The 15,057-nt window shown below is 39.6% G+C and overlaps 1 protein-coding gene across 1 annotated transcript in view; it reads right to left on the reverse strand.

Moving 5' to 3' along the window:
- Positions 1-7,297: 7,297 nt before the first annotated feature.
- The window catches only part of LOC142302305 (protocadherin gamma-A10-like), a 608,756-nt gene continuing 600,996 nt past the window's right edge, over positions 7,298-15,057 (reverse strand). The window contains exon 7 of the mRNA XM_075343369.1: positions 7,298-10,093. Coding sequence (XP_075199484.1) covers positions 9,879-10,093 — 215 coding nt within the window. The 3' untranslated portion in view covers positions 7,298-9,878. The remainder of the gene's footprint in view (positions 10,094-15,057) is intronic.

The following is a 15,057-nucleotide window of genomic DNA, read 5'->3' on the forward strand; positions in this document are numbered from 1 at the left end:
ATTTGCCGTGACGTTGGCAGGGGTGGCTCAAAAAATTGATCAATTATTTGCTAAAAATCTCATTTTTTTTTATTGTAGTACAGTTGGAATAAATGTGTGAATTTTCACTTTTTATATTATGCATGCCAATTTCAGATCATGCTGGCTCCCCTCTCTCTCATTTTGAAAGGGGAGTCTGTCAGATCAGAATGCTTGGTGCACCCATGATTTGCATAAACTGTTCAATGCACTTCCGACCTACTTTTTTTGCATATAATTCCAGAACAGCTTCCTTAATTGACATATCTGATGTTAAAGAGAAACTTTGAGAATGATTTTGTAATATACAGTAAAGAATGGCTTTATGTTGCTGTAATACAGATTACATGGACACCTTTGATGGAAGAAAGCCATTTAAAGTTTTCTGCTAATTAGATTTTGGTGCACATGAGCTGGACGCTAGGTCTTCTCCTACCTGTCTGTGATTCCCCGACCCCTCCACCTGCCTCCAGTCTGCAAATGACCTGCCTCTTCTGTTTTAAATTTCAGCTGTGACCTGTTATTCAATGACTGAAGTAAGGTAGAGGGGCTGGGGAATCACAGACAGGGAGGAGAAGATCCAGTGTACAGTCTAGGGAATCACAGACAGGGAGGAGAAGACCCAGTGTACCGTCTGCTCCATGTGCACCAAAATTTAATTTGCAGGAAACCTCAAATAGGGATTAAAAAAGAACAAAGTGGATTTCTTCATCAACGGCATCAATTTAATAAGGATTACAATGCTACTACAGACATTTCTGTAATTAACATGACACAGTTGTACTGATAGGTTCTCTTTAAGGGAGTTAAAGAAGGACAGAGATTGATGGAAAACAAGTAGGTGGGAAGGTGAACTGAACAATGCAAGAACGCTTGTGCTACTGTAGGAGGTGGACTTGCCCCTGTACTGGAAAATATGTTGTTAAGCCGGAAGTGACATATGCAGAAAGGAGAACAGTAATGAGATCTTGAGAGGGGACAGTAGAGTATAGGGTTCAGAAGATGTAGACTTGGTGCTAGAGCCAGTCAGGGAACCCTGAAGTAACCGCTAGAGGTCTGGAGCCTACAACTCACCATTGTGGGCTTAGAGAGACATCCAGCTAGACGGCCTAGCATCGAACACTGGTGTGAGGAATAGGGGAAAAGGAGGCAAAGACCCCGGAGCTTGAGGACGATATCCTAGATAGTGGACAGGTCGAGGAGCACACTGAGCGAATTAAAGGAAAAGAAGGTCTTGTCTGTCACAATGGTATGAAGAATAGAAGTAAACAATTCTGGTTAGCCAAGTGAAAACCAGTTTTGTGTTACTGTCTATGATGACAACTGACAGTGGAGTGATGGACACTGGCATGAAAAAAACAGTAAGTGTCATGCACCCCACCCGAAGTCACATCCACTCACTGTGTCTCCTTGGGGAAGGAGTGCAATGCATGTGCGGCCTAATGCCCCCCCTCCTTCACTACCATGGTATGCATCCTCTCCAGACTCCCATCAAGCATATTTGGAACATTATTGGTCACAATTGCAAAGAGAGCTGCCAGCAGTGGATCTTGATTATTTGTGTTTCCAAGTGCATTCAGTGTGGCAGAACATTCCTGAGAAAACCATTAATAACTTCACTGATAGCATGCAAGGCGTCTACTTCTGTGTTTGGTGCTCATACTCAATAATGAATTAATTGGGATGTTTTTAAAATTTTGTTTCCATTTTGTCATAATTTACACATCATTAACATTACTATCATTCCTGTCATATCAATGATTTGATGCTTTTTCCTTTTTGATGTAGCAATTTTATTGTTGAAGAGCATATAATATTACAGATTATAAGCTCTATATTCTGTGTTGGGATGTTGGTCCAGAGCATTAGTCTGATTGCTGTATGTGGAGGCCAGGAACTTAATCTTTCCCCTAATATGGGGCAATTGTCCTTAGCTCCTAAGCTCCCCCTAGTGGTGACAAATCAGACGTGATTTTATCATTTTGACTTTGAAGGTAATTTGGAGACCTTCAAAAAAGAAATGGGATCCAGCAGCATCAAAGATGAATATGTTTAGAAATGAATCAAAACACCGTGTCTGCAAATTGGGATTCTGATCTGGCTTATATATCCTGAGTCATATTGCAAAGGATTGTTGAAAATCCACTTGTGACTTTTAGGATCGCTACTTCCAGTAGGTGGCGCTGTGCTAGAGTTTGTCTCCTTTACTGGAGAGACAATTTGAATATTTCTTAGAGGGGCGTGGCAGCTATAAGTCCCCTTACCTGGCAGCCAGACTGGCTTGCAAAGTCTCCTTAAGGAGAATAGTGTTCCCCCGTGGTCCCCACATAGCTTTCTCATGAGCCAGATCAGACACCCCTATACTTTGCACTGACAAGGGGCAAGCACCCCGAAACACCGTGTCTGCAAATTGGGATTCTGATCTGGCTTATATATCCTGAGTCATATTGCAAAGGATTGTTGAAAATCCACTTGTGACTTTTAGGATCGCTACTTCCAATAGGTGGCGCTGTGCTAGAGTTTGTCTCCTTTACTGGAGAGACAATTAGAAATGAATCAAGGAAGAATTTTAACCTTTGTGGACTATCAGTCTGAGTTTTAAAACAAAGTAAAGTATTTGAGGAAATGTTAAATAATCATTTTGTACTGTAAGAAGAAAACTTTCATTTCATTGAGGAGCACATTTTATACCTACAGGAAAGCAGATGTTAAATATATATGTAGTTTGGTGGTGGTGGGTGTTCAAATGGAAGCATGGGGGGGGGGGTGGCAAAATATTCATCAGGTTTACAGTTCTCTGCTAGTCTAGTTAATAAATATTTAATATGCCTTTCTATATTGTACAGCAGTGTTGTTATCCCTTGAGCATGTCAGTGTATAATCTCAGAGGCTTATAATGGAGAACTGGTTTTAATGCTATCTGTTTCATCCTTATTTTATTTCTTGTACACAGGAAATTGTGTCATCTGTTACATTACTTTGTGCTTAGTCCATTGTCTGAATTACAGATTCCAGACAGGAGCACAGCAAAGATCATTTTGGTCCTCATACCCATAGGGTCATGACTTAAATATGGATATCTAATATATAAAGCTGAATGTGTGTGTGTGTGTGTGTGTGTGTGTGTGTGTGTGTGTGTGTGTCCGGGATTGGCATCTGCACCGTCGCAGCTACAGCCATAACATTTTTCACACTCACACGTCTGGACCCCGAGAGTGTCATAGGCTATGTTTTGAGGGGAAATGTTAACCCCGCGCTTTACAGTTATTCACCAAAAAACCTGCCTCCATTAAAGCGAATGGAGCTGGGAGCCACAGTGCAGCCAGAACTTCAGAAGAATGCGCAGCCACACCCTTATATGGAATGTTGGCGTGTCACAATGCAGCCAGGGAAAAAGACAGACACAGACAGGGTAAGAAACAGAAATAGACAGGGTAAGAGACAGACACAAAGAGACAGACACAGACAAAGAGACAGACTGACAGGGAAAGAGACAGACAGGGAAAGAGAGGGAAAGAGAGAGACAGGTTAAGAGACAAACACAGGCAGATAAAGAAACAGACACAGACAAAGAGACAGAGACAGACACAGGGAAACAGACAGACAGGGAAAGAAAGGGAAAGAGACAGACAGGGTAAGAGACAGACAAAGACAGATAAAGAGACAGACAAAGAGACGGACACTGGGAAAGAGACAGAGGGAAAGAGACAGACAGGGAAAGAGAGGGAAAGAGACATACAGGGAAAGACACAGACAGGCAAAGTGACAGAGATGGATAGACAGACAGGGAAAGAGATAGATAGACAGACAGGGAAAGAGATTGAGACAGATGGAGAAAGAGCCAGAGAAAGTCAGAGACAGACAGACAAAGAAATAGAGAGAGAGAGACAGAGAGACATATACATAGGGGGAGACAGACATTATAATTACATTTATATCTATTTGTTTTGTGGTTTTTGTGTGCAGAATGCATTTTTGTTAATACATTCTATTTTGTTAACAGCAGTTATTAACCCTGGCGAAGCCGGGTAGTAAAGCTAGTATATATATATATATATTTTGGGCTACAAATGTGACTCTTGCAAATTCATGAAAATCAAGTGCCGCGGCCATTTACTGTGAATGCATTAGAACAATGTTGACCTAAAGATAAATCCTTAAATAACGAATATTTTAAAAAACAGAATATCATTAAAAAGCAGTCTGCTAAGGAGTATAAAAATATATTGATGTCCAGAAGGGAAGAGCACATTTCCTTCTCAGCATTTCATGACTTTTAAAGGGAACCTGTCACCAGATGTGGCGACTATAAGCTGTGGTCACTGCCAGTGGGCTTTTATATACAGCATTCTAATATATTGTGTATAAGAGCCCAGGCGGCTGTGTAGAATAAAATAATAAATATCACTTTATAATACTCACCTAATGGGCGGTGCAGTGCAGACCGGTCGGATGGGTGTCTCCGTTCTCTGGGTCCGGCGCCTACTCTTTCGACCATCTTTGTCCTCCGTCTTCTGAAGCCTGGATGCATGATGCATTCTATGTCAGCCACACTAGCTGGCATTGAGGTCCTAGGAGCGCAGACGCACTTTGATCTGCTCGGAGCAGGCCATATCAAAGTATAATAATGTGCCTGCGTGGGACCTCAATGCCGGCTAGTGTGGCTGACATAGGATGCATCATGCATCCAGCCTTCAGAAGAAGGAGGACAAAGATGGCTGAAAGAGGAAGTGCTGGACCCGGAGAACAAAGACACCCATCCGACCGGTCTGCACTGCACCGCCTTTGGGTGAGTATTACAGTATAAAGTGATTTATACATTATACACAGCGGCCTGGGCTCTTATATACAGCATGTTAGAATGCTGTATATAAGAGTCCACTGGTTGTGGCCGCAGCTTATAGTCACCAAATCTAGTGACAGGTTCTCGTTAAATTACGAAAACAGTGTGTCTCCCTGTTCTATACTGTTTCAGGATATATCCATCTCAGTCATGAAAGACTTGGAAGACTGTGATGGAAATAACTGTACATTTTCCACACACATTCAAGAAAATTGGGAGAATCTAATAAGAGATGAGGTTGGGTTCGGCGTTCGGGTGATTTATATGTGCGAGCTACTTGGTCGAGCATTGCTGTGGTTTGGTACACTCAGTGCTCAGCCCAGTGCGAGCCACTTGTCGTCTTTGTTGAGGTAACAACAGCGTCATCGGATGTAGTTTGCACAAAGAAAAAAGAATTGTAAAACCCCTGCCCACCTTTCCCCGGAAGTACTCTGCTTATGGCTGACTGCATGTGGGCGAAGACCCGAACTGTCCAATTAGTGATTTCCATTGGGGTTCAGGTCAAGTCCAGGTCCCAAAAAGAACTTTATCTAAACTCCGGCTGAACCCGCCGTATCGAACTTCCATAGGTCCACTCATTTCTCCTGATGATCACTGTGGAACTCGCTAATCATCTAATGAATATAGGGGCCTCTCAATGCTCACCTGACAAATGATGTCAAAGAGAGAAGAAACATTGAATTTCAGCTCCCAATCTTTGTGAATATGTGGTAGATAACAGCTGTTGAAGATGTTTGACAGCAGCTTATTTGCCTCCCCATCGGATGGTCACATATATGTAATTTTCCTGCCAATAACTTAATTGGCTGCTTTGTGATGTTGAAGTCACACAAGAAGTACAATATTGTGTGTAGATCTAAACTCCTTGAACAAACTACTCCTGAATTGTATATCTGGTTGGCACCCATCTCCATGGAAATAGATGACACTGCATTTTGTTAGCATAGCGCATTGTTCTAGGATACCAATAATTTCCTCATGTTATACTGACACATCAGTTGGGGTATTAAGATTGCTAAAATGTCTAGCAGAAGTGCTCAGATGAGCCATGTTCCAATTTGTTTCTTCTCAGCTCGGTTCAAAACTTCTTGGAAAGCAAAATATGTGGCATACTGATTTTTAGAAAGTCCATGGAGAGGTGACCAAAGCAGAATAAAAATGAAGGGTCACAATGTGAAAATGATTCTGTCCCTTCATTTTAGCAATTGGTGGGGTCTCATGACTCAAACCGCCATCAAAACAGTGAAATGTCAGACGTTTATTGAAATAATAGTTTAATGATGAACGAGCACTACCATGTTTGGGTACTTGTAACAACAGTTCAACTTTCAGACGGGCTTGACTCCTGTACTGAGTATAATGGAAGTCAATGGGGAACTCAAAATTTTTACGGAATATTTTTGGGAAAAATGCTTGAGTTCTCCATTGACTTCCATTATCCTCAGTACAGGAGTCAGGACCGTCTGAGCATCCGACTGCTCATTACGAGTACGAGCATCCGAACATGGTAGTGCTTGCTCATCACTAGACTATTATTTAAAAAAACTTCAACATTTCACTGTTTTGATGGAGGCTTGGGTCCTGAGATCGCACCAATTGTTAAAATGAAAAGACGCAAGCATAGTAGTGCTCGCTCATCACTAATTACGAGTACTGAGCGCCCGAGCATGGTAGTGCTCACTCATCACTAGTTACGAGTACCAAGCACCCGAGCATGATAGTGCTCACTCATCACTAGTTAGGAGTACCGAGCTCCCGAGCATGGTAGTGCTTGCTCATAACTAGTTACGAGTATCGAGCACTCGAGCATGATAGTGCTCACTCATCACTAGTTAGGAGTACCGAGCACCCGAACATGGTAGTGCTTATCATCACTAGTTAGGAGTACCAAGCACCTGAGCATGGTAGTGCTCGCTCATAACTAGTTGCGAGTACTGAGCACCCAAGCATGGTAGTGCTCGCTTATCACTAGTTACGAATACCGAGCTCCCGAGCATGGTAGTGCTCACTCATCCCTAGTTAGGAGTACCAAGCACCCAAGCATGGTAGTGCTCACTCATTATTAGTTACGAGTACCGAGCACCTGGGCATGGTAGTGCTTGCTCATCACTAGTACCCTTTAAATAGTTGACGTCTTTCCAAATAATCACATAGTCAATATACTTTTTATGCTGTTGCTACCAGTAAGATTAAATGGTATTGGTATAGAACATGTAAGGGAATAAAGAATAATGTTGCGCTCTGTTTCTGCTTTCTGTCTGATTTCATGGAGAAGCGGCTGCAGTGCCATCAGCAGGAGACGCAAAATCATTAAGGAAATATGGGTCAAGTCTAACAGGCTTAACCAGACGGCAATCTCTCTAAGAATATAAGACTTCTTATCTGTGCTTTGTGTAATGCAAGCCATAGTAATGAAAACCTCCACACGCCAACAAATTGAAGAAAACATTTTATTTATTTTTTTTTTCCCAAAGAAAGAAAGCAATATAAAAAACAGAGTATAAAACTTGCATGTAATGCAGTGACATGGGTCTATATGGATACAGGGAGGGGAATAAGCATATATATATATATATATATATTTTTATATAATATGTAGGTATAATTCAGTATTAGACACAAAAGGACAGATGCATTTCAACTCATGTACATTGATATCACAAACCACACAGAAAGATAGGAGAATATTAAAATACTGCTGTCCACAAGTTAGCTACAGGGATGAGAAAAGCACTTAATTCTTACAAGACAATAGCATTTTCTACAATGACATAACCTTCTGATTCTTCAATAGAAAGGAAAAAATAGCAAAAATGTATCTACTGCTAAAAGACTCACATGACTGCATTAGTTAATAGTATTACAAGCAGCGGGAATGGTTACTATTACAAGAGAGATTAGAAGGAGGGTCATGAATAATTGTGTTTGTTCCCAAAAATTCTAGCTTTATACTCGGTTACGTAGGTCACCGTTGACATAAGTAGACTTAATGATAAAGATCCTAGCCAAAAAAACATGATTTTCTTCTACTGAATGACTATGCTATTATATCAGAGGAGAAACATCATCATCATTTATGATCCAAAAACTTGAACAGTCATTTTTTTTATAGGTTCCTTTTGGATTGCTAGGCTTAGAACCAGAAATAATAGCCCATGTAGTTTGGTGGTGGTGGTGATTTTACTCATTTGTTCTTGAAAATTCTTTAAGTAATCAGATTTATACATTCAACTTCTGGATTGCACTAGATTTTCTATATAGGTTTTGGCTGTTAAACCTTGAGCTGGTTAGATCCAAAATTAAAATTTTGCCCAGGATTATATTTAGGCCATGGGTGGTTATAAAGAAAGGCCTATTATCTATCATGCCTAATGTAGGAAAATATTACGCAATTGTTTTATTAAAATATAGGGTTTCTCCTCTAGTCAATTATTTTTTTGTAACTGTACAAAATTAAAAAAACCTTGCTGAACTTTTTAACTTTTTTTTATTTTATGTAACAATTTTTAGTATCTGTTCTTTGCTTTTTTTTTTCTTTATCGGTTTCTAAGCATTGTTAACCATGTACCTGATGGTGCTTAGTACTTTTTTTAATGATGGTGCTTAGTACTTTTTTTAATGATGTTGCTTAGTACTTTTTTTTAATGATGGTCGACTTCAGCCTCAGAAATGTTTGTATCATTTTTATAATATTAATAAAATGAAAAATGTAATTTATGTACAAGTTAAAATTGTAATATTCTTGGCAAGTATGCGTCATAATCTCCTCCCCCGGTGAATCTACAGTTCTTCTTAACCCTACACATCTTGACCTTAACTAGACAGGTTTACTTTTTACCATTCTATATAAAGAATGAATATCCCCCATGCTGATTACATGCAACAAATTCCCTATGTCTGGTGGAGTTGCAGACAATTTGTGAAAATTAGACATGCATTTTTCTTTGTGCAGAAGTGTAAAAAGTCCATCTTGTCGTAAAACAAAATAGGAACTTTCCGTTAGTGTTTCCATGTACATTGAATTATGTGAATAATCTCACTCCATAATCAGGGGGGGAAACAAAAATCTCCAACATAGTCTTCTCATAGAAAATGAACAAAAACATCAATAAGTACAGTATTAAAATAAGTACTGCACAAGACCATTGACACTCTTTATAAGTAGTAGTTGTACGATCACTACATAAATATTTAGCGGTTTTTTACATATTTTAGGAAACAAAAAGTTGTGGAACTTTTTTTCTTTTTACTTTACGTATTGGATGCAACTATTTTAGAAACTGAAACAAGATTCATGAGAATTTGACCCATAAAGTAACATCAGTAGTATTTAGTCCCCATGCTTTAAAACTTTCTTACAAATACTCTCTGGTCATATTCTAAAGAATGGCGTTGAGTCTAGAAAAATGCTGCCGTTGGGTTTATATCCTTATGATCCAGTTTTTAAGACCCAATTAATATTTTGTTTCATTCAGGTCACATATTTTCGCTTACCCAAGGATTTTTAAGCCATACAATTCTTTTTTTTATTTTTTTGATCACTGCCAATAGATAGTCAAACAAAATGGAAAATGGGTAAAAAGCCGAGAATTGCCCTCGAATACCTGAATGTTTATAAATTATAAATAACTACTTTGCTGGAATTATATACAATGGAAGAAGTTCCACAAGGTGTCGGTGTGGAAGCAAATCAAATTTTAACAGCTTGTAAAAAGAGTGCATATCATCGTGAAATTATCTTGCACTAATACAAAATCTTAGCTAATATTGACAGGGCACTTTGTTTCCGAGGCTTAGAATTATGTCCTCATTATCAGAGCTGGAAGCAAAAGAAGAATCCACGAATTGAGAGGACATTCTGCACCCAGCTTTAATAATGACACATTCAAGCCATTGATTTTCTTATGTGTCCAAAGATGACATTCAACTTTGCCCTAATATTTTATGTTTTTCACATAGGGAAGTGTTCAAATAATTCTGCCCTGTTGGTGTACAGCAAACTCTTTAATAAAGTTGGTTACTTCTTATCCTTCTTGCCAGATTTCTTCTTATTTCCACCCCCTTTTCCGTCACGTTTTCCTCCAGCGTTGGTTGGTGTCAAAGTACTGCCTGGTATGTAGACATTTTGCCTGTAGTCAGGGACATGCTGCAGGGTGAACTGGGGTCCATATCGAGCACTGAGGCCCATGGTGCCTGTTCCTCCACCGAGGCCTGAAGTTCCCTCAGCGGCCTCTGTAAGAAACAATCAAAAGTACTGGTGTTAGTTTACTATTACATCATATTTTTCCAGTTATTATGTGTGGAACATTGAGACGGAATAATATAGAAATTATTAGGAAAAAGATTGCATCAAGGTTAATGTGTTTCCTGAAGGGATATGACATTGCTAGAGGTGTCCAGAGATCCATACATGTTATGAAAGAGCCATTTTACCCAATTTTCTAGTCTTACTTTTTGGTTTTGAGGCTACTCCTAGTTACATCATGTCTATAAAGGACACTTTAAGGATTCAAATACATAATTGAACACAACACAGGCTTAAGGCTGCTTTACATGCAGCGACATCGCTAGCGATGTCGCTGGTGAAAGCTTCCGCCCCCGTCGGTTGTGCGTCACGGGTAAATCGCTGCCCGTGGCGCACAATATTGCTCGGACCCGTCACACAGACTTACTTGCCTAGCGACGTCGCTGTGGCCAGCGAACTGCCTCCTTTCTAAGGGGGCATTTTGTGCGGCATCACAGCGATGTCACACGACAGCCATCCAATAGAAGCGGAGGACCGGAGAAGCAGCCGAAAGAAAGTGACACCCACCTCGTTGCTGGAGGATGCAGGTACGGTTTGTTCCTCGTTCCTGGGGTGTCACATGTAGCGATGTGTGCTGCCTCAGGAACGACGAACAATCAGCGTCCTGCAACAGCAACGATATTTGGGATTAGAACAACGTGTCAACGATCAACGATTAGGTGAGTAATTTTGATCGTTAGCAGTCGTTCGTATGTTTCACACGCAACGACGTCGCTAAAGAGGCCAGATGTGCATCACGAATTCCGTGACCCCAGCGATATGTCGTTAGCGATGCTGTTGCGTGTAAAGCCCCCTTTAGGTTGATGGCCTTTGAAATCTCAGGTTAGGTTAAAAATTGTAAATGTACAGTACTTTATATGGGAACTAATGATGATGGGTGAGCGTCCTCACACCACAGCTCGTTATTCGATCGAGCCACGGGATTCTAAGTTTCAAAATGCTTGAGTTTCCCATTGACTTACATTATGCTCGGTACTCTAGTCATGTCAGAGCAACCTGATGCTCAATCCAGGAACGAGCATTGACAAGCATGCTCACCCATCACTAATGAGAACCTGTAACCATGAAAATGCAGTCCAATCTGTGGGGATCGTGTTATAGAGCAGGAGGGTTTAGTAGATACATTGTTTTTTAGGAAGAGATTCAGTATACCATGCAATTTCATCATTTAATCCTCTGCTCTTTCTGGGACTTTTGGTCCAGTGGGTGGTTCTATCAGTGACTGACAGTTTTCTTTGTATAAAAGTGCATACAGAAATAGCTGTCAATCAATGATAGCACCGTCCACTGGACGGAAAGTCCCACAAAGAGCAAAGGATTAAATGATGAAATCACAGGTTTTACTGACTCATTCCTGACAAAATTATATATCTACTAAGTTCCTCCTGCTCTATAACATGATGCTTGCAGATTGGGCTGCATATTCATGGTGACAGGTTCTCTTTTCTTACAAATGTACCTCTTTTTTTCTTATAACATTTTTAAATAGCTGTAGCAGGTTGCACAATTGTCCCTGGGTCCCTTTGGCATTTTTTCTACTCAGTGAAGCTTCCAAGCACCAGTAAACTACCGTGCTGCCCATTTCCTTGAAAAGAGAAGTGGGTGCTTTACTGTGCTGGAGAAATGGTGAAAGGAACCCTGTCCTTCCATTTTCAGGATGGATCCACTATGGAAGTCTTAAGCCACAATTAGACATTGGTGGGGTTTTTTTTGTAAATTCACGTTTTGGTTCCAGAGATTTGGCCCTTTTTACTTACTGCTACTTTTTCTGATCTTTACTAAGTGGGGGTGTTCACAGAATAATTATGCAACGCAGCCTAAAAACACCCACCTATAGCATCCAGTGAACAATGACCACTTCTAAAAGAACCTAAAAAATAGCACTTGTGAGCGAAATACACTTCTTCTATGCCTCTTGAACTCCAAATTAATAAGATTTGTTTGACGAGCGCTCGAGAAGTCAATACACCACACACGCTTACTATAGTTTACTCAAAGAATTCTCCTTTATTAGAACAGGTGACCAGTTTATATAGGATCACAGACAAAGGACAAGGTCCCTCTGAATTATGCACCAACAAAAGCAGTAGGGGTGTGAACAGAAATGTAAAATCTTCCCGCCCATCACTGCTAGACGAACCCTATGACATCATTAGTTATTAAACAAGATGGACTCTATAAGAACGGATGGACACTGTAAGAACAAAATGAATTCTGTTCTCTCACACACTAAATATGAGGGCCATTATCTCTGGCTGATTTAGAAAGAATAAAAAAAATAAATAGAGAAACAATATACGGTAAGTTATAACAACAACTAAAACTTGACATTTTTTTCCTGGTGACAGGTCTTCTTTAAGGACCTGGGAATTTTTTTCATTTTAGCTCTTTTGTTTTTCTTTGGCTTGTTCAGGGAGTCATAACTTTGATATGTTTTCCTTGATAGCCATATGAGGAATTCTTTTTAGGGGGACAAGTTGCAGGTTTGAAGGACACTATCATACTCTGTACTGAAAAATAGGAAAAAAAATGAAATATGGTGGCATTCCAAAAAGTCACCACAATTCCACTATTTTTTTGTGGGAAGAAGCAGGAATTTCTTTTCACAGCATTTACATGTTGTAAAAATTATCAGTGACAACATAATCTTTCAGGTCAATATAATTATGGCAATTCCAAACTTTTTTATTTTTTTATTTTTTAGTAGTGATAAAGATGTCTAAAGAATGTCTGAAGTTTTTGGCATTCATGAAGGGCTTGTTTTTTTGTGCCATGAGCTGATGTTTTTATTTATGCCGTTTTGGGGTATAAATGACTATTTAATACTTTTTATGGGAAGTGCATTGACCAAAAAAGGAAAATTCTGGTGTTTAGATTCATTTTCAAGCGGGATCAGCTCCTGAGCAAGGTTCATACTTTCCTTAGCAGCATGTGACGAAAATGTACATCATAGGAGTCTAAGAAATTTAACCTCTAGTCTTTAGCGTTCAAATTATACTGAGTGTTATTTACCAGGTTCCTCCAATTTCAGGAAGTTTTGATACATAGGAAATTCAGTGAAGGGGCAAACTGAGTGTGTCATCTGGCATAATGTACTCTGACATCATTGTGTGCTACCTGAGATGGCGGGCAAAAATGCTGATCTAAGCTCGGGAAGGTCACAAAATCACAATGCATAAGAAGCACTAATGTAACATATGTGCAAAGTACACCAAAAGTTAAAGCTATTCCATTACTTTCATACTGGTCGTAGTGTAAGTGTTAAAGTTCTGACATCTGCTGCCTTCTCTGCGGCTCTCAATCTGTATTCATTCTGCATATGTCCCCATTGACCTGAATTAAGATGTGACCTCAATTGACGAAAGGGACTCCAGGAATATAAAACCTTATGCTGCCTTCAGCCCAAACTACAGATGCTCTGAGATAAAGAAGTTTTATGGCGTGAAATAAAATCTGGATAAGTTACTGAACATGATATGATCTTCCTATGTTCGAAGGTTGTTTTTTTTTTTAACTTGGAGAAACACTTCAAGGTCACAATCATTTAAGGGGAACCTGTCAAGTCGCTTAACTCCTTCATGACTGGTGATTTTCCGTTTTTCGTTTTTGTACTTTGCTCCCCTTCTTCCGAGAGCTGTAACTTTTTTGTTTTCATGTCAATCTTACAATATGAGGGCTTGTTTTTTGCAGGATGAGATGTACTTTTAAATGAAACCATAAGTTCTACCATATAATGTACTGTACTGAAAAAAGGGAAAAAAAAAATCCAACTGCGGAAAAATTACATGATTGTTTTGGGGGTATTTTATTCACCGTGTTCACCATATGGTAAAACTGATGTATCAGTGTGATGTCTCAGGTCGGTACGAGTTCATAGACACCAAACAGGTATAGGATTACGTTTATCTAAGGGGTTGAAAAAAAATCAGGTTTGTCCAAAATAAGTGACCCACTTTTTCTGCCAAATTTCGCGACCTGTAGCATTTTAATTTTTTGGCATATGGGGCTCAGTGATGGCTTATTTTTTGCACCTCAAGCTGATGTTTTTAACGGTACAATTTTTGTGCAGATGCTTTGCTTTGATTGCTTGTTATTGCATTTTGCTCAAAATTTGTGACAACCAAAAAACGTAATTTTGGCGTTTGGAATTTTTTTTTTCTTTTTTCATTATACTGGTCCCCTTAGGGGACTATAAGGATCAGCAGTCTGACTGTTCATTTATTTCTCCTTTTCAGAGCAGCATTGCTCTGATCAGGAGAAATGCTCTGTTCTTGTTACAGCTGGGCGCTCTGTCGGCTGTAAGAGGAACAACATCATGTACTAAGTTTGGTGATGTATTCATGTACTGATGGTGGTTCTGGTGATGTGTTCATGTACTGATGATGGCACTGGTGTTGTATTGATTTAATGAAAGTGGTTCTATGTGTTGTATTCATGTACTGATGAAGATTCTGCTGATGCATTAATGTACTAATAGTGGTTCTGGTGAAATATAAGATGTCAGGGATGAATATAGCTATTTTCCCACGGAATTGTGTAAATGGTCTGCAAGCAATGAATGATTCAATATCTAATTCTGAAATCACTTTTACTGGTATTTTTTTGTGAAACAGGTAACAATTCTAGTATATGTTATCATCAGAGCTTATTACTTGACCATTGGGGGAGTTATTTTTGGGGTCCTGCACCTTATTCTTTGACCCAATCCTTGACATGTGTGCTAAGGGTTCATTTGGGGGGAGGGCGCCATAGACCTCATCCGCCTAGGGCATCAAAATACCTTGTCTCGGCCTTGAGACCAGGTCTCATCACCGAGGGTTCTATGGACCAAAGGGCCTTTATGGTATATATGCCCTTGATATAAAAGTTATTTGACTTACAGACTAGAGAA

This window comes from Anomaloglossus baeobatrachus, chromosome 4, assembly GCF_048569485.1.
Source record: "Anomaloglossus baeobatrachus isolate aAnoBae1 chromosome 4, aAnoBae1.hap1, whole genome shotgun sequence".
Lineage (NCBI taxonomy): Eukaryota > Metazoa > Chordata > Amphibia > Anura > Aromobatidae > Anomaloglossus > Anomaloglossus baeobatrachus.